The sequence below is a fragment of the Trichomycterus rosablanca genome, chromosome 17 (assembly GCF_030014385.1).
Source record: "Trichomycterus rosablanca isolate fTriRos1 chromosome 17, fTriRos1.hap1, whole genome shotgun sequence".
NCBI lineage: Eukaryota > Metazoa > Chordata > Actinopteri > Siluriformes > Trichomycteridae > Trichomycterus > Trichomycterus rosablanca.
Window position 1 is genome coordinate 3,464,046 of NC_086004.1, and position 19,142 is coordinate 3,483,187.

Here is a 19,142-nt window from a genome sequence, read left to right on the forward strand (position 1 = left end):
CAGATGAATCGGATCACACGGGCCAGCCTTCACTCCCCACGTGCATCAATGACCCTGTCGCCGGTTTACCACTGTTCCTTCCTTGGACCACTTTTGATAGATACTGACCACTGCAGACCGGGACACACCCCACAAGAGCTGCAGTTTTGAAGATGCTCTGACCCAGTCGTCCAGCCATCACAATCTGGCCCTCGTCAAACTCCCTCAAATCCTCACGCTCGCCTGTTTTCCTGCTTCTAACATCAACTCTGAGGATAAAATGTTCACTTGCTGCCTGATATATCCCCCCCACTAACAGGTGCCGTGATGAAGAGATGATCAGTTATTCATTTCACCCGTCAGTGCTCATAATGTTATGCCTCCAACATATGATGAAGATTTTGTATATAACACTCAGTTTACTAATCCAGACAAACAACGAGGAGGAAAATAATGCTATAAATAAAGACACACTCTGGGCAGCTTGGATTAAAACAGGTTTATTATCCATGTTATAAACTTGGGTTTAGCAGATCACACAATGTGGATTTTGTATAATTTGACATTTATAGAATATTGTAAGAAATCCTTCACAGTTAAACACTTAAAGTGCTTTATTTCCTTTAAGGAGAATGGACTTAAAATCTGCTAGTGAAGAAAAAAAAGAAACAGTGGTTGTTAAAGAAATGTTCACATTATAAATCACTAATAATCACACCGACCTCTGTAGCTTTTCCCCAACGGAAAATCAAGAGTCTCGTAGAAATTTCTGATTTGCAATAATAATTCATCTTCTTACATTATATTACTTTTAACAATATTCTGGTTATATAAATGTCTAAATTTAAATATATGTGTAACTGATGTCTAATACACTACTAATCAGTTTAACTTTCAACTTAATCCAAGGTAAAATATCTTATTTAAAAATATGTTTCAGTCCCGTTAATGTAAAACAAAGTAACGTACGATTACGAGTATTGTTATCGAGGCAGACGTAGGAAATGACTCTGTACGCTATATTGCTTTCAGGACATGAACAATATAGCAAGACGTGAGACAGGGCATCTTTTGGCATATACTGGTGCAACTTCAAATAAAAGTAACATGCAAAGTAACATTTGAACCGAGTCTGTGTACACCCCCCCCCCCCCCAACACGCACAAGTACATCATCAAAGACCGCAAAACAACACAGAGAGAAAAACGTCTCTGTCGCAGCCTCACGGACGATCAGTGTTGTTGCTCTTTGTGTTAAGTGTAGTTTTAGACGAGTCTATTCTGCTCCCTGTAGAAACGATCTATCTAGATGGACGTGATCGAGGAGATGAGACTGAAGAAGTCTGTCCGATATGGCTCAGCACTGTTATTCAGTGTTCCCAGATCTGATAAAAAAGAAATACTATGTAATCGAGACATGCAACTAAAAAACTTCACGAGCTTACTATTAGAAAAACAAAGTGAGAATCTGAGGTAAGTGAAGTCACTGAAAAACATTTCACCACACTTTCCGAAGGCATCAATCAGTGCCAGACTAATTAATGGGTTCAAACTGGGGTGGAACTGTAGGATTAGTTCATGGTGTTGTGTAGTGTGCATCCAAATAGAACAATTCTGGCCCGTCATTAGCATTTACACATGTTTAAAAAGGTGTTGCTCAGGATTCACATAAAGGAAGGCAGAAATGAGTTTTAAACCCATGAGAAGACGGTGGTTCCAAGGGGCCAGAGAGAAACATTGTCTAGGGCGAGATGGAGGACCACGGTACCCCAAGCTAGTCCTACCAGCCTTGGTGTTCCTAAAATGTCCTAAACAACATTATTGGGCAGATCAGTGAGCTTGGAGAAAGGCACCAATTTTGCGTCTCTGTACAAGTGAGCTCACACAGCTCCCTCCAGGTCACCCAAGAAGGATGGGGGTCCCTACTGAGTTTTTCCTTGCCACTGTCGCCCTCGGCTTGCTCAATTGGGGTTTTTGGTCTGTTGGTTCTGGATTCTGTAAAGTTGCTTTGAGAAAATGTCTATTGTAAAAAGCACTATATAAATACATTTGACTTGACCTGACACACAGCCTAGATTGGCGAGTGCCACTTTTGCTCAAAAGGACAGAAGAATCCCAGCCGTTCCAGTCAGAGTACAAAGTGAATGATGCTCTCTTGGAGCACTTGACACAGACGACTGTTACATTAATAGGGCTTAAACTCACAAACCCCAACCGACAGGGTAAGCTTGTATCTTAACCCTGAGATTCCTGATTTATTTTTAACGTTATGTTAAACACTTTGGTTACATTCATGACAGGAACGGTAGCCACTCGTTACACAAGATTCATCAGTTCACAAGGTTTTATCAAAAACAGTCATGGAGAATTTAGTATCTCCAATTTACCTCGCTTGCACGTCTTTGGACTGTGGGAGGAAACCGGAGCTCCCAGAGGAAACCCACATGCGGATCGAACCCAGGACCTTGTTGATGCCCCCCTGAGATTCCTGAGCAACACAATTGGCAACATGTATCAGTAATAACAAGCTTTTTCTGCATTTTAATGTGTGAAATTTCAAAGCAATATAAGGAAACTAAGAGTATCTAAGAGGCCGGACGACTTCTATGTTCCTCCTAATCTCTAGATTTAAAAATGATTGAACCTTAATAGGAAGTTTTGGAGACTGAAACCAATAAGCGGTTGTATGACGGCACTGCATGAAGGATTAAAGCTGTTCTGAAAGCAGACGACCGCCTCTAATTCAAGTTATATGTTTCTGTAAGTTTGTTCTTCCTCTTTCTTTCAATAGCTAGAAAATCGATGTATATTAATGACACATTCCATAGGAAACAAAGTGGTTGGACAGTGTGGTGAAAGTTTAAACAGTGTAAAACCTGTTGTGGATTGTGTAACACTGGTGTGCATTAATACAGAATCCTTGTTCAGTCAATGCCGTTTCATCTGCAGTAGCTGTGCTGATTATTAAGTCTTAAATAGTTCTATTATTTACAATATGACAATATGTTTCTCATATGCTATTAAAGCTTCCAAAACAAACAGTAAAAGCCAAAGTATGATTAAAAAGTAACCAAGGAATAACCCAGTTCTCTGAAAAGCACAAAGATTGTAATAAAGACGAGTATTTGTGTTAAGGAAGGTTTTGCTGACCATTTTGATGCGGATATGAACAACAAACCTTATTAGCCCTAAACCCAAAACGTTCTCTAACATTTCCCTCTGATAACGTACTGAACACGTGGAATGCTTCGTTACACATAAATCCCTCACATTATATTAAACAGAAAACCAACACACAAATACACATCAGATCCAGAGATCATCCATCACCAAAACCACCACCCTCCTATTACAAGACTGGCTAATCATAAAACCAAAATCAAACCCAAACAAACAAAAAAACAAATGTAAAAGACCTTTAACATGTTTGTGTTGAAACATTTTCTATCACACATGGTTACGGTAATGAGGTTACTGTTGAGTTTATGAAGTTTTAATCTACATCGGCTGTTCTTATGAGGTTTTACTGGAGTAAAAACAGACCTGCCACGCTGGCGTGTTTCTCATTAACCTGACTTTAATGCTGCGTTCACAAGGAATGTTTGGCAAGTGCGTGTCACATTACTAAGAAATTCAGTCACATGGTAATCCACGTATTACATCCTTAAAATCTGCAGTATTATACAGAACGGGGACAGAAAATAGAATTTGGTAGTACCTACAGTTTTGCTTTGACTGTATTACTTTTCTGAGCTCACTCACTCACTTTCTTAACCGCTTATATAATTAGGGTTGTGGTGGGGTGCTGGAGCCTATCCCAGCTTTTCAATGGGTGCAAGGCACACAGTAACATCCTGGACGGGGCGCCAGTCCATCCTGCTTTGAGCTGTATTACTTTAATAATGACATTATACTGTATTTAGCAATGCTGATATTACAGTACATGTACATGACTGTAGTTTAACAGATCTGTAGTTGTGTTAAATAAAACACAGCATACTTTCTCTACAATTACAAGCTGCCAACCTCTCAACATTGTTGGCCCACTGCATTACTTTCATGATATACTTAAGCCTCAAGGGTGTATTCAGGTTTTAAACCAGGTTTTCCAGGTTGTTACTTTCAGCTTGTACTCTACTACTACTACTGTTCCTTTTCAGTGCACAAGGTTACATTCGCACACCCAGAGGTGGAAAGTAACGAGTTACATTTACTCGCGCTACTGTAATTGAGTAGTTTTTTGTGTACTTATACTTTTTAAAGTAGATTTTACAGCCTGTAATTTTACTTTTACTTAAGTATGTTTTGTATTAAGAATTGTAATTCGCTACATTTTAAATAACATCCGTTACTGAGTGAAAAAACGCTAAAAAAAAAAATCGCGTCTGGGAAACTGCTGCAGTGAATTCTGCGATGGGGAGTCGGATCTTTCGGCTCGGTTCTTTTTAAAGAGCCGTATATACTGTATACATAACGACTCCCAGAAGCGCGACTCAGTTCCTTTGTTTCATTTTAAAGGGCCGTTCAATAGAATCGAATCATTCTACGACACATCACTAGTGGTTATAGTTTGAAAAAGTTTTAAGGGACTAAAATTACACATTACACACCCCTAAATGTTTTAAATGTTGTATCAACATGTTTTTTTTCTATTATATTTTAATTAAAAACAACTATTGTGAGATTTATATCCAATTGTCCTGTTTGCATTACACAGAAGAGACACGCCCTCCTGCTAAAAAATAACTAAGTAACGTTTACTCTGAGTACATTTTAAACGAGTTACTTTTTACTTGAGTAGATTTTAGACTAGTAACTTTACTCGTACTTAAGTAAAAATTCATTAAAGTAATAGCACTTTTACTTGAGTACAATATTTTAGTACTCTTTCCACCTCTGCGCACACCTTTACGTGTCAAACTACTTGTGTTTAGTCTCGGGGTCAAATCATTAATGAGGGTGCTCAGGAGATGCACATTTTGTGCAGTTTGTTTGTTTATTAGGATTTTAACGTCATGTTTTACACTTCGGTTACATTCATGACAGGAACGGTAGATTCATCAGTTCACAAATTTATATCGAACACAGTCATGGACAATTTTGTATCTCCAATTCACCTCACTTGCACGTCTTTGGACTGTGGGAGGAAACCGGAGCGCCCGGAGGAAACCCACGCGGACACGGGGAGAACATGCAAACTCCACACAGAAAGGACCCGGACCGCCCCGCCTGGGGATCGAACCCAGGACCTTCTAGCTGTGAGGCGACAGTACTACCCACCGAGCCACCGTGCCACCCAGCCACCCATTTTGCGCAGACTATCTGTGTTACTCAGTAGGTCTTTCATGGCGAGATCACTAATAATACAATAACGAGTTCATGTATTATTGAGGCCAGCTGTAGCCTAGTGGTTAAGGTACTGGACCAGTGATCAGAGGGTCGCTGGTTCAAGCCCTACCACTGCCAGGTTGCTGCTGTTGGGCCCTTGAGCTAGGCCCTTAACCCTCAATTGCTCAGACTGTATACTGTAACTGTAATGTAAGTCGCTTTGGATAAAGGCGTCTCCTAAATGCCGAAAATGTAAATGTATTTCTTGGCAACATAACTGAGAAAATGATGGAGTACTTTTTACACCACCAATGGCTAGAACACAACAGATATGAATCACAGTGATGTTAACAAAGGTGCACTTAGGAGGGGCAAGCAAGATATTGTGCCAGCATTGACAATTGGTCTCTATACATCTAATCTGTGTACAACTTGGGCCTGTCTTAACTGGCATTACATGTACAGTTCAATCACTCAAGCTTTGTGTGGTCAAAGTGCTTCAGTCTGTGGTGCTAAAATAAATGCAGTTAATCTGCCATCTCAAGTTCAGGCCACTATACACATTATACACAATGATTACTGCTCATTTTTGGAAGATTCAAGTCTAACTATACTAGGTATAGGTATACAAGTCTATTTAAATACCAGGTATTTAAATTCAGTTCATACGAAACTTAAAATGTATAAAACAGCAAAATAAAAGAAGCATCTTGCTGCTCATTTACTGCGTTCAGTCTTTGCTCGATTTTTACATTTTTGAAATGTCTATTGAGGAAATTAATAGAAGAACCAGATAGTTACAGTTACTAGAGCTGTACTAGATTTAGAGATTACAGATTCAGATCTGTAATTTTAACACAGTTAAACTTGAACAGATAACGGAGTGTATTTTTTATGCATCGTTCTCACTGAAATGAACATAAAAAATGTGTTTTGTTCTGTTCAAACAGATGTTAAACACCCTTGTGAACGCAGCCTGACACACCGACGCCGCAGGTACACAGTTCAATACAAAACGTCGTGTTGCTACTGCACGTGAGGCTCTAGGTACCGAAATGTTGGATGGTCGCGTTCATGCCGAGTGCTGAGTGAGGTCCGAGTTCATCAAACGGCTTTAGTGTGAAGAGAAAGGTAAACATCCAGAGCGGATAAAGTTCCTGATTGTTGTACGAGGTGCTGACCTGTTGTTCACGGAAGCAAAAATAAGCTGTAGAAAAGTCCTGAATCCTGATTCAGTAAGAGGTGTGTTCCATTAAATTATCAGTAGCTGTTTCTCTTCCTGACTCTCCCAAGCCAAAAAAAAAAAAGTCACATCAGGTGTGATTCACAGCCTTAAAAACCCACCGTGGCTCACAGCCTTTACCTTGAACAAAGCTTTTCTTCTTTTCATTGCATCTTTATCATACAAAATTCATCTCTATATGCATAACTGATATATAAATCGATATTTTAAAGAAGAAAAATCCCCTCCGCCGTTTTTTAAGTGCCGACGTAATCTCTTTTTATTCCTCCTCATATTCCTGCGAGCATCAGAGGTATAACATCTACGATTTCTGTTCCTTTGGTTCCCGAGAGCTTCCGTCACTCAAGTTGAATCATCATAGCACCAGCTGGAAACTTCTGTCCATGAGTCGAGTGGAAATATAAAACCCACTCGACTCTATATTTTATTAAAGTGCTCTCCTTGCTGATAATCTCAGTCATTCCGTGGCATTTTGAAAAGTCCCATCAAAAACACACACAAAAAAAACGTACACGGAAACAGGCACCCACTTTCTGTCCTGGGTTCGGCTCATCTCCATTTCTCAGACCTTCTCCCATACACATTGAACTTTTTCTCCCCCATACGAAACAAATCCCTTCCAACAGCGACATGCTCGAGTAACAATAAAATCATAAAATATCGAAAACAAGAAACAGTAAAACATACAGAAAGAACAAAGAAAGGTTTAGAGGTGAAACTAACTGAGCTGAGCGCCTCCCCCGGTCTGAACGGTGGACGCCGTGTGTATTGCGTAGTGATGATGAAGAGGTAACTGAGTGGTACGGTAGCTTATCTGAGGTTCAACACTTTCCTGTGTTCTATAGTATAGTACTGTATTATTAACATTCAGCAGCTAGATCTAAAATATGGGAATTAAAAAAGAAGCTATTAAGGGATTTAAATAAAACCATTGCTGATGTTTTCTCCCCCAAACTTTTAATCGTATTGTTTAATGAATTTACTGTAAAGCGACGGGATGCAGCGATTTAACATCAGAGCTCTGAAGATCTAATTACAGTAATGATAGGAATGCAATTATTTAAACCTATAACCAATCATTATCAGTCAGCGATTAACTGTTTAATGACAAAACTGCCAGCTCTGGTACTGATCGCATTGATAGTATTCAAGGGTGTGGCACCACTGGGAACCATCAGGCTAAGGCAGGAATACAGGGGTTCTCCCATTTTCTCCTAATTTAGCGTAGTCAAATTGCAGTCGAGGTGGGTATATTGCTGCTCACGCCTCCTCCGACCCGCGCGCAGCCCTTAGCGGAACCCTTTTTCACCTGTGCATTCTGCACAGACGCCTCTCCATCTGCCAATCAGGGTCCGTACACAGCGTTTGAAGACCCCACCTACATAGTCCGGACACCCCGCCCTAGCAGAGATTTGTCTGCTGCAGGCACTGCCAATTATGCCCGGAACCGACTGGTCTGGAACCGAGGAGTTCAGAATCTCGGCGCTGGTGTGCTAGCACAATATCCCGCTGCACCACCTGGGTGCCATACCGAGGGCATTTTATAGAAGCCAGTCATGGTTTTGGGTGCTGGGAGGATTTTGTACCTAGAGGAAATCCACATGGGCATGGGCATGGGCAGTACATGCCAAACTCCACACAGACAGTAACCGAAAGTAAGGATTACTTATGGTGGATCCAGGGTGTATCTCTGTCCTGCATCCAATGTCTCTGAGCAGCTGGTAGCTCAGTGGTTAAAATACTAGACTAGTGATCAGAAGGTCACTGGTTCAAACCCCAAGCAAGGCTATGACTGTATTCGGATAAAAGCTTCTACTAAGTGTCGTAAAGGTTTCCTTTTTTTTTCCAATTTTCCTCCCAATCTAGTCGTATCCAGTTACCCTATTGCAGTGGTCTCCAACCACCAGGCCCCAATCCTCCCGCCCCCGCTGGTCCGTAAAATTATATCTTATATGAAACCGGTCTGTGGTGCAAATAAGTTTGGGGCACGCTTCATCTCTACTGATGTTGACCTCCACCCTGGTTGAGGAGTGCTGTGACTAACACACGCCCCCTCCGACACGTGCGCAGTAGCCGACTGCATCTTTTCACCTGCACGAGGTGCGTTCACATGCGGATCAGCTTTGCGTACGGAGAGCCACACACCCTGATCAGCATTATTCCTCGACTCTGTGCAGGCGCCATCAGTCAGCCAGCAGAGGTTGAGGTATGAGGTCCCGTCCGGCTCCCACCCTGTATGAACAGTTAAGCTGAGTTTCGAACCGACGAGTTCGAAATGTCAGCTCGTGTGCTAGCGTGTTTTACTGCTGCGCCACATGAGTGCCCTAATGTTTCCTTTTTAATAAATTGCTGATTCCTACCATTACAAACGCTCAGTATTAGATCACTGCATCCCGTTTAAAATAGCACTTCAGGCTATCGACCGATCACGTACAGACGGATTTTCAACGAGCCGAGCCGGCACCCAAAAACAACGAAACAAATCAGGAATCTGGCAGAAGTTCGAAGACCTGAGGGGCTTTAACGGTAAGACGGAAAACATGGAACCCGTTTTTTAGCCGAGTTATGCTATAGACTGGGGAGCAGCAGCATCGAACCCCAGATCAATTGGTTAAGATTGTCTCAAGGCAAAATAATAAAAGAGGATTGAAACATCCTCCATACAGATATAATCACCATCTGGCACAGAGAAGAGTTTGGCAATTTGAACACAATTTGACCAAATCATAAGTACGACAACGTCTCATTTTCTTTGTCCTGAATCCAGAAGCTTCATTGTTAAATTGTACAAAAATATAAAAAAGTAACACATATAAAAGACAGGAAAGGCAAATCAAATAAAATAAGAGAAATAACTGCATCCAGTGGTGTGTGAGGTTGTTGGAGTGTGGCTTGTCTTCATTTGTTGACGTAACGGTACAGTCTGTGTGGTTGCAGGTAGATGCGGTTTAAAGCGCATTTATTATTTATAAATAACTAAAGAACACTATTATTTGAGTTTTATAGCAGACGCTCTTTGCATTTTGTTTGTTTTGTTGTTTACTTACAGTTAAAGAAAGTCTTCTTACAGACGATGGAGTCCCACCATCCGCTCAAGTTCATTCCATTTTCTTCTTTTGTTTCTATTTTTTCCTTTTTTAATAACAGCAGCTTTTCAAACATTCCTGGCTTGCAGAAAACCACCGTATTATTTTTCTTGTCATCTCAAACCTGTGCTCTTCAATCGGGCCCAGTAGTGGAGACAGAAGGTTGCAGACCTTCCCCAAACGTTGACGCCACTCCCCCTCCTCTGCCTCCCGTTCCGCTCCCCTCGGACTCCTCCTCATCGTCGTGGTTACTCCGGCGCGGGGTCCCGGCTTTAGCGTTTGTGCCGCCGCTGCTGTTATTGTTGGTGGTGGTTTCGGGCGAGGCGCTGTGCGAGCCCTCGTGGGGGGCGCACCCCGGGTGATTCTTGCGGAAATGCTGGTTTAGGATGGCCTGGAAGGGGAAGCTCTTACCACAGACGTGGCAGTGAAAGGGCTTGTTGCCTGTGTGCTTGCGAATGTGGTACTCCAGCTGGTCCTTGCGCGTGTACTTCTTGCCACACATACGGCACACGAAGGGCGTGATGCCCATGTGCAGGCGCATGTGCCGGTCCAGGCTGCCCTTCTGGTTAAAGGACTTGCAGCAGTAAATGCAGGTGAGGCGCGGGTTGTAGCGGAACCAGCGATCCCCCACCTGCTCTCGCAGATACTCCTCGTAGCCTCCCACATCAAACGCTGCAGCTTCCTCTGCCTGCAGAGCAGAAGAAAGAACAAGCGGGTCGTTCGCATCAGAAAACATTCACATTAAGTTCTCCACACATTCCAGGATGTCAGAAAAAACTGCTCTCTGTAGTGCACAAGGTTCTGTCAACTTTTAACCAATCAGCTAAAAGTTCTACAGGTAACATTCATCCAATCAGAACAAAGAGGAGTTCTACAGGTAACATTCAGCCAATAAGAATGAGGAGGGATTCTACAAGTAACATTCATCCAATCAGCACAAGAAGAAACCAGTGAAATCGGACCCGCCAACTGAAACTGAAATAAAATGTTCTCAAACTCTTTTTTACCACGTCTAATAAAAACATGAATTTTTCCAGCTCTTTGGTGCCAAAGTACTGACATTAACAGCTCTGGTATTAAACTTGGATCTAAAGTACTGACATTAACAGCTCTGGTATTAAACTTGGATCTAAAGTACTGACATTAACAGCTCTGGTATTAAACTTGGATCTAAAGTACTGACATTAACAGCTCTGGTATTAAACTTGGATCTAAAGTACTGACATTAACAGCTCTGATATTAAACTTGGATCTAAAGTACTGACATTAACAGCTCTGGTATTAAACTTGGATCTAAAGTACTGACATTAACAGCTCTGGAATTAAACTTGGATCTAAAGTACTGACATTAACAGCTCTGGTATTAAACTTGGATCTAAAGTACTGACATTAACAGCTCTGGTATTAAACTTGGATCTAAAGTACTGACATTAACAGCTCTGGTATTAAACTTGGATCTAAAGTACTGACATTAACAGCTCTGGTATTAAACTTGGTACTACAGTACTGACATTAACAGCTCTGGTATTAAACTTGGTACTACAGTACTGACATTAACAGCTCTGGTATTAAACTTGGTACTACAGTACTGACATTAACAGCTCTGGTATTAAACTTGGTACTACAGTACTGACATTAACAGCTCTGGTATTAAACTTGGTACTACAGTACTGACATTAACAGCTCTGGTACTGAGAGTTCTGAACACAGATCAGTAACCTCCTTTCAGAATGTGCTTTTCAGTCCAATAAAAAAAGTCTAATCAGATGAGATGAGAAACCAGTTCATACAAGAACCTGCTGACATCAAGACAAGCCAGAAGTACCAGGACAGTGCTGAGAAAACGTCAGGCCTAATTTAAACCTCGTATTCAGCACATTTTGTTCAAAAAGTAAAGAGCGTCTGCAGCCTCGGGCAAAATGCAAACAGCAGGTTTATTCCTATACATCAACCGTCCTCATTATTCCTGTTCTGCTTCTCACCATGTTGGAAATACTGATCTGCTTCAAAACCAGACAACAGAGAGGCAGGTGGCACCCAAACACGATCCAGACCAGACTGACGACACACAGGCACGGATTTAACAAGCACGATGCACAGAGAAACACAGAATGCAGCGAATGAGGAGAAGAAAATCAGTGTTACAGCCATTATGGTGTTTAAACAGCCTGTGGCAGGTTGATGTCATTCAGAACAAGATGAAAAATAAAAGTGTGTAAAAGCGCTTTTACAGCCTGGATGGATGTAATCCCTGGCATGGACATACAGGGCACCAAATAAATATATTTTGGGTCTGTCTGAAAACCTAGTGAGTCTCTACACAGACGCATTTTATGTCATCCTACACTCCCGAGAAGAGGGCGTGTCTAAATTCTTAGATCACTTAAAATGCTCCTACTGAGGCGCCTTAATTCTGAGTGATAATCTGACTCAGCGCTGAAGGCAATCCCAGCATTCAGTGCGGCACGACTTTTCTCACAAAAAATGTCAAACGTAGTGGACGAATGCGGGGCAACCAACGGAGTTCCTTTCAAATGTAAATAAGTTCTCATTGATGGTTATTTTGTATAAAGGTGCACAAGTTTTCGGCACATGGAGGGAGACGTTAGCTGGTCTGATAACGAGTTGTGGCGCCTCATCCCGTCGGTTTGAATGGCTACCTGTGTTATCTTAGTAAGCAAAAACTGCGGTGACGTAATCGCTGCTAAACTAGTGCGTCTAAATAATCTGCCTCATGAGTTTCATGTCTTATTAGAATCCTCTCTACTGAGGCAGCTGATCAGGTAGGCAGTAGGCAGCAAGGCAGCTCACTAGGTTTTCAGACAGAGCCAAAGTAAAGTAAGCTTTTATTTTGCGTATTACAAAGATTTCCCTCACATTAGACATGACGTTTAAGAGCTGCACCATCACTTCTGTGTTCAGGTGGATTATTTTTGTGTGAAGACCATCTTACAGTAATGACACCCTCCCTCAAACAAACCCCTAATCCATCCTGGTGACAGACTCATGTGAAAATGACTTGAATCGACTAATTCCATAACTATAAGCCAGGGCCATCCACACTTTGGAACGTAGCCAAAGACTGCAGGGATTGGAAACTCTCCAACCTTGGCACTAATATTATTTAGCCACCTGGTCTTCCATGCCACAGGTCTAAGAAGGTCCCAGGATGATTCCTAAGAACCATGAACCCAGATGTCTGAAGTTGGCTTGGACTCCAACTACAAGTCTTAGATAAGCATAAATAAAATGATTCAGATGAATTTGTAAACCGCTTCTGCTTCCCAGAAAGAAAATGCTAGTTTGATGACCAGTAAGTATTTATTTATTTGGGTTTTTTACGCAATGTTAAACACGTGTGTCATTTAATGGCAGAACTGTCTTCTGTCTTTATCCTTTATGACCAGTAAGTAAGCAAATCCTGAAATCCTTGATTTAATGGTGCCAACAAACTGAAGATGATAAAAAGTCAGTAACAAACATTTCGTTCCAAGGGCTAACTAACTAGAGATGCGGCGCCCAGGTGGAGCAGCAGGATATTCCGCTAGCACACCAGCGCTGGGATTCTGAACTCCCCGGGTTTGAACCTCAGCTTTGCTACTGGTGGGCATAATTGGCAGTGCCCGCAGCAGACAAAAATTGGCCATTAAAGTTTGTCGGGTGGGAAAAATGGCCGGATTGAAAGTGGGTGGGGTCTTCGACGCTGACTAAGGACCCCGGTTAGTAGCCCGAGGCGCAACATTAGTGTCATTATTATGAGATAAAGATCAGATTTCTACCTTTCTACATAATGAATAATTAAAAATATTCACACATTCATGCGTAACAGTTCAGCCGTTCATTATTTAAATAAAATAAATGCATAAAAGGTTTGTGTGTGGATTCGAATCTCTAAATGCAGCTTGTATACAGAGCTGGCACCTGCGCATTCTTACTCAGAAGAGATCTGTAGTTGTACTGTCAATTGAAATCAAGCGTCGAGTGTTGGAAATGAATTTAGAAGCCTTTTCTAATCAACAACATTCAGACACAGTGGGTTATCAGTTACTCATTGACATCCCTTTTGGTTACAAAAATACTATAATAATTACTTTTAAGTGTTTGGTTATTGAGTGTACCTGAGAGGTGGGATGCCTTTGGTCATCCGCTTGTCCTGGAGACTCACTTTTGGCCCTCTGTCTCTCCGTCATCACCACCACACTGCCTGTCGGACTAAACCTGTTCCACACACACACAAAAAGCAGAGGACTTGACATTAACCCTACACGTGTATGTAAACTTTTGACTTCAAATCTACACGTATAACAGAAAATCTTCTAAATGTCATTATTGTGACACGTCTATCACTAACATAATTGTTTACACACACTCACCTCTCAGATTCGTTGAAGCTGCTTGATGGCTGAGTGCTCTTGGCTCTGGATGCTCCAGTAACGAATCCCTCCTGTAACAACGTGCTGCGTCCTGAGGTGTCAATCATCACGGTGGGCCCCTCCTCCGTCCCACTTCCCTCCTCGGCGGAGGCTTGCGTCTCCGCCCCCATCCACTCCTCCATGCGTTCGGTCTTGATGCGGAAACCCTCCACTATGTGCACTGCTTCGTCTCCACCCCTCTCCATGCCATGCCCCGCCTCCACGTACCACTGACCCGCGCGGTTAATTCGCAGTATGGGCTCGTTCACCGCCCCCGTGGCCTCCGGGCCGAGCCCACTGTGCTCGACGATCTGCGGGCTCATGGATTCCCCGGGTGGGCTGACCTCCCTGATTTCGCTGACTTCCATGGCACTGGAAGCACTTCCGTGGGTCGCTATGACTCTGGTGCCTGCGTGCCTGGGGCTGAGTGAGCGCGCACTGGCCCTCTCAGCTTCGACGGTCCTTCCTGCACTCCGGCGGGCCCGCAGCTCCTCTTCCACGTCGGCCAGGCTAATCTTGAAGTGAATACCCTCCAAGATCTGCGTGCAGCGGTCGATAATGTGCTGCATCTGCAGGAAGCTGGCAGCCGTCAGGTAGCTAATGATATCCGCCAGCTGCAAACACAAGCGGCCCGTGTAGCAGAAGGAAAGGAGCTGCTCGAACACGGAGGGGTTGCGGATAACGGACAGGGACACGGTGCTCATCTCGCCCAGCGCCATGTGGTCCCTGAAGTATGGCGAGCTGGCAGCCAGGACCACCTTGTGAGCACGGAAGCTCTGGCCCTGGACGTTCACCACGATGTCACATAGCCGACCCTGCATGCGCAGCTGGTTTAGGTGGGACAGGACTGAGTTGCTGAAGTCAGGAATGTCCAGCTGAATGCTCCCTGTCCGCTCCATGTGGCCTCCACTTCTGCCCACAAAACTGCCAAAGAAAAAGGGGTAACCATTAAAGCTGAAGCTTGTATAAAATACAGCAGTTAGGAATTAAGAGTTCATCATTCAGTAATATAAACAGTCTAATCAGCTGTTAAACGGGCGGCACGGTGGCTAAGTGGGTAGCACTGTCGCCTCACAGCAAGCAGGTCCTGGGTTCGATCCCGGGTGGGGCGGTCCGGGTCCTTTCTGTGCGGAGTTTGCATGTTCTCCTCCCACAGTTCAAAGACATGCCGCTAGGCTAATTGGAGACACTGAATTGTCCTATAGGTACCTAGCCGCTGGGATGCACAGACCAGTGCATTGTAGTGCCGGTCCCAAGCCCGGATTAATAGGGAGATTTGCGTCAGGAAGGGCGTCCGGCGTAAAACTGTGCCTAATCCCGCCGGCGACACCTAATGGGAAGAAGCCAGAAATGCCGACCCCGTAACCGAGAAACAGGACAAAGGCTGAGGAACAAGAAGAATCAGCTGTTAAACCAAATTTTTAAAATACCAAAAAGAGCTACAGTTAGCTTAGCATGTCCCAAACACAGATACATTCATCAGTCTAGAGGGGGTCTTTATTATACATGTTCAGTTTTGATCATGTCACATAAAGGTCTTTTATAAAGTGATGAAGTGAAGAACACGCCAGTTGGCTACCAGAGTGGCAACTGTAAAGTCTGGTGGAGGGGTATTTAGTGCAGTATATACTTGTGTAAAAAGTACTACAGCAGCAGGAGAGAGGAAGCAAAATGCTTCAAGTATTTGTATACGACTAGATTAGAAGCAAAACTGGAAAGAAATCTGCTGGTCCAAAATATACATACAGCAATGAATTATTTAACTGGTTGCATAGAAAGTTCTATAATGTCATTAGATTTTGAGGTGTGGCCTCCAAAGTGCTTCTTATTAATTAGAAATAACAACAGCTGGTGATTTTTCTCTGCCTACTTAAATAAGGCTAGTTTGACTGCATCTGTTTGACTGATGCCATGGGCATAACTGTGGGGAAAGTCTATAAAACTCACAATAATCATTTTGGAAGCCATTTAAGCACCATAAATTGTTGTCCATTAGTACAAAGTACAGGGAGCAGTGGGCTTTTTTTCCAAGGCAATTTTGTCCAGGTGGTCAAATATAACCTAAAATAGCACATACTGGTGCAAGAACCTCCTAAAACAGGCCTGCCATGAATTAGAAGCTATTCCATCTTACTGATCCCTTGTGCACAAAGCAAAGTCCTGGTTTGACATGAAATTACTCCAGTGACCTAAACAGAGCCCTCGTTGCAACCCCACTGAACACCAATGCAATGGACTGGAACATCAAATTGCCCAAGGAATTAGCAAAGCCTGACAGACACACCCAAAAATCTTGTGAAAAGTCTCCTCAGAGGAGTTGAGGCTTCTGTAAGTGCCCATAGTTCGAAGGTGTCTAGTGTACGTGTTATACACTTGTGCAGTATGCAGTACTGATTCACTTCCAGTCCTGAAGTGCTCAACTGCTCTGCAGAGTTTCACATTTTCTCTGCTTTCACATCTGATACAGGCTCATAAATACTTGATAATTATTATTATATAATTATACTTGAGTTAGGCATGTTGGGAGTAAAGAGAACTCAAAACTCTGCAGAGCAGTGGGCCTTAAGGACTGACAGTAAGAAACCATGGTAAAAATGATATACTGGCACAGTATTTATCCACAGTATAAGATGGGGTACATAAATAATTGGACACTGACAATGTTTCGGTTGTTTTGATTGTATAGTACAGCGCAATATAGTTTAGAGTAAATAATAGGTATGATTTATAGACAGAGTCTCAGCTTTAATTCAAGGGTATCTGGATCCAGAAGAGATCAGCGAAGAAATGACACCATTTTCTATGTGAGATCTATAGAGCTGTCACTGACTGTACAGAAAGCCCTTGTTTGACAAAAAAATCAGAAATCCTTTGAAATGACGAGTTATGCAACACAAAACCGTCAGGAAGATCACGAACCACGTCTTTAAATTAATGATCAATAGTTTCATCACTTTTTGTTTTCATTACTTTGGAGCGCATGAAATATGTGCCTTCTGTTTAAGAATGACTGTTCCCACTGTATTTCAGACAACACAGACCAAATACTGGTGCAGTATGTAGTATACAGTATATACTGGAGTCGTTTGTAGTATACAATATATACTGCTGCAGTATGTAGTACAGAGCATATACACTGAATAGTGGTGCAGTATGTAGTATACACTGAATACTGGTGCAGTATGTAGTATACAGTATATATGGGTGCAATATGTAGTACAGAGCATATACTGGTGCGTTATGTTGTATAGACTGAATAGTGGTGTAGCATGTAGTATACAGTATATACTAGTGCAGTATGTACTATACAGTATATACTGGTGTAGTTTGTAGTATACAGTACACACTAGTATAAGGTATACTCTGAATAGTGGTGCAGTATGTAGTATACAGTATATACTAATGCAGTATGTAGTATAAAGTATATACTAAAGTATGTTGTATACAGTATATACTAGGGCAGTATGTAGTATACATTATATACTAAAGTATGTTGTATACAGTACACACTAGTATAAGGTATACTCTGAATAGTGGTGCAGTATGTAGTATACAGTATATACTGGTGCAGTATGTAGTATACAGTATATACTAGTGCAGTATGTAGTATACAGTATATACTAAAGTATGTTGTATACAGTACATACTAGGGCAGTATGTAGTATACATTATATACTAATGCAGTATGTAGTATACAGTATATACTAGTGCAGTATGTATTATACAGTATATACTAAAGTATGTTGTATACAGTATATGCTAGGGCAGTATGTAGTATACATTATATACTAGGGCAGTATGTAGTATACATTATATACTAGGGCAGTATGTAGTATACATTATATACTAATGCAGTATGTAGTATACAGTATATACTAAAGTATGTTGTATACAGTATATACTAGGGCAGTATGTTGTATACAGTATATGCTAGGGCAGTATGTAGTATACATTATATACTAGGGCAGTATGTAGTATACAGTATATACTAGGGCAGTATGTAGTATACATTATATACTAATGCAGTATGTAGTATACAGTATATACTAAAGTATGTTGTATACAGTACATACTAGGGCAGTATGTAGTATACATTATATACTAATGCAGTATGTAGTATACAGTATATACTAAAGTATGTTGTATACAGTATATACTAGGGCAGTATGTAGTATACATTATATACTAATGCAGTATGTAGTATACAGTATATACTAAAGTATGTTGTATACAGTATATGCTAGGGCAGTATGTAGTATACATTATATACTAATGCAGTATGTAGTATACAGTATATACTAAAGTATGTTGTATACAGTATATACTAGGGCAGTATGTAGTATACACCGAATAGTGGTGAAGTATGTAGTATACAGTATATATGGGTGCAGTATATAGTATAGATCATATACTAATGCAGTATGTAGTATACAGTATATACTAATGCAGTATGTTGTATACAGTATATACTAGGGCAGTATGTAGTATACAGTATATACTGGTGCGACATTTAGTATACAGTATATATGGGTGCAGTATATAGTATAGATCATATACTGGTGCAGTATGTATTATAGAGCATATACTGGTGCAGTATAGTGGTGCTGTGTGTAGTATATACCAGTGCATTTTATAGTACAATATATACAGTATAGTACTATTATGTAGCATAAATAGATTTGCATTATTGGTGGTGTAGTATACATTATGTTATAGATATTGGTGCAGTATGTAGTATGCATAACATTCTACAGCACAGTAAGATATACACCAGTACATTATGTAGTATTTATTATACTTGTACATAACATAGTAGTGCAGAAATTGTCATTAAAATCAATTCTTACCTTTTATACTAACGAGCACAAACTCGCTTCCTATATGTTCGGCACTTTTGATGTTTTATGGCTACAGTCGGCAGTCCGTTGAAGAAACGATCCTCAGATCATCAGCGACAGAAGTTTCCATGATTTCTTGCATAGATGAGAACAGATGAATGTAAATGTGACTTGTTTGGCTTTGGGTCATTGCACTGCAGCACTGAAGCCAAACCATAAAAAACAGCTACAGGGAGGCGCCTTGAGCCTCTCAACGC

The 19,142-nt window shown here is 41.6% G+C and overlaps 1 protein-coding gene across 2 annotated transcripts; it reads right to left on the reverse strand.

Annotated features, from left to right (window-relative positions):
- Positions 1 to 463: 463 nt before the first annotated feature.
- On the reverse strand, positions 464 to 18,985 carry zbtb37 (zinc finger and BTB domain containing 37). Of its 2 annotated transcripts, none has more exons than XM_063013374.1 (4): positions 18,895 to 18,985; positions 14,009 to 14,971; positions 13,754 to 13,853; positions 464 to 1,363 (listed from the first exon to the last, which is right to left on the reverse strand). In XM_063013374.1, the coding sequence occupies exons 2-4, from the start codon at positions 14,944 to 14,946 to the stop codon at positions 1,349 to 1,351; spliced, it is 1,053 nt and encodes a 350-aa protein (XP_062869444.1). In that variant the 5' UTR covers positions 14,947 to 14,971; positions 18,895 to 18,985; the 3' UTR covers positions 464 to 1,348. The 2 variants fall into 2 exon arrangements, with proteins under 2 accessions (XP_062869444.1, XP_062869443.1); XM_063013373.1 differs by lacking the exon at positions 464 to 1,363 and adding an exon at positions 9,323 to 10,323.
- Between the last annotated feature and the right edge of the window lie 157 nt (positions 18,986 to 19,142).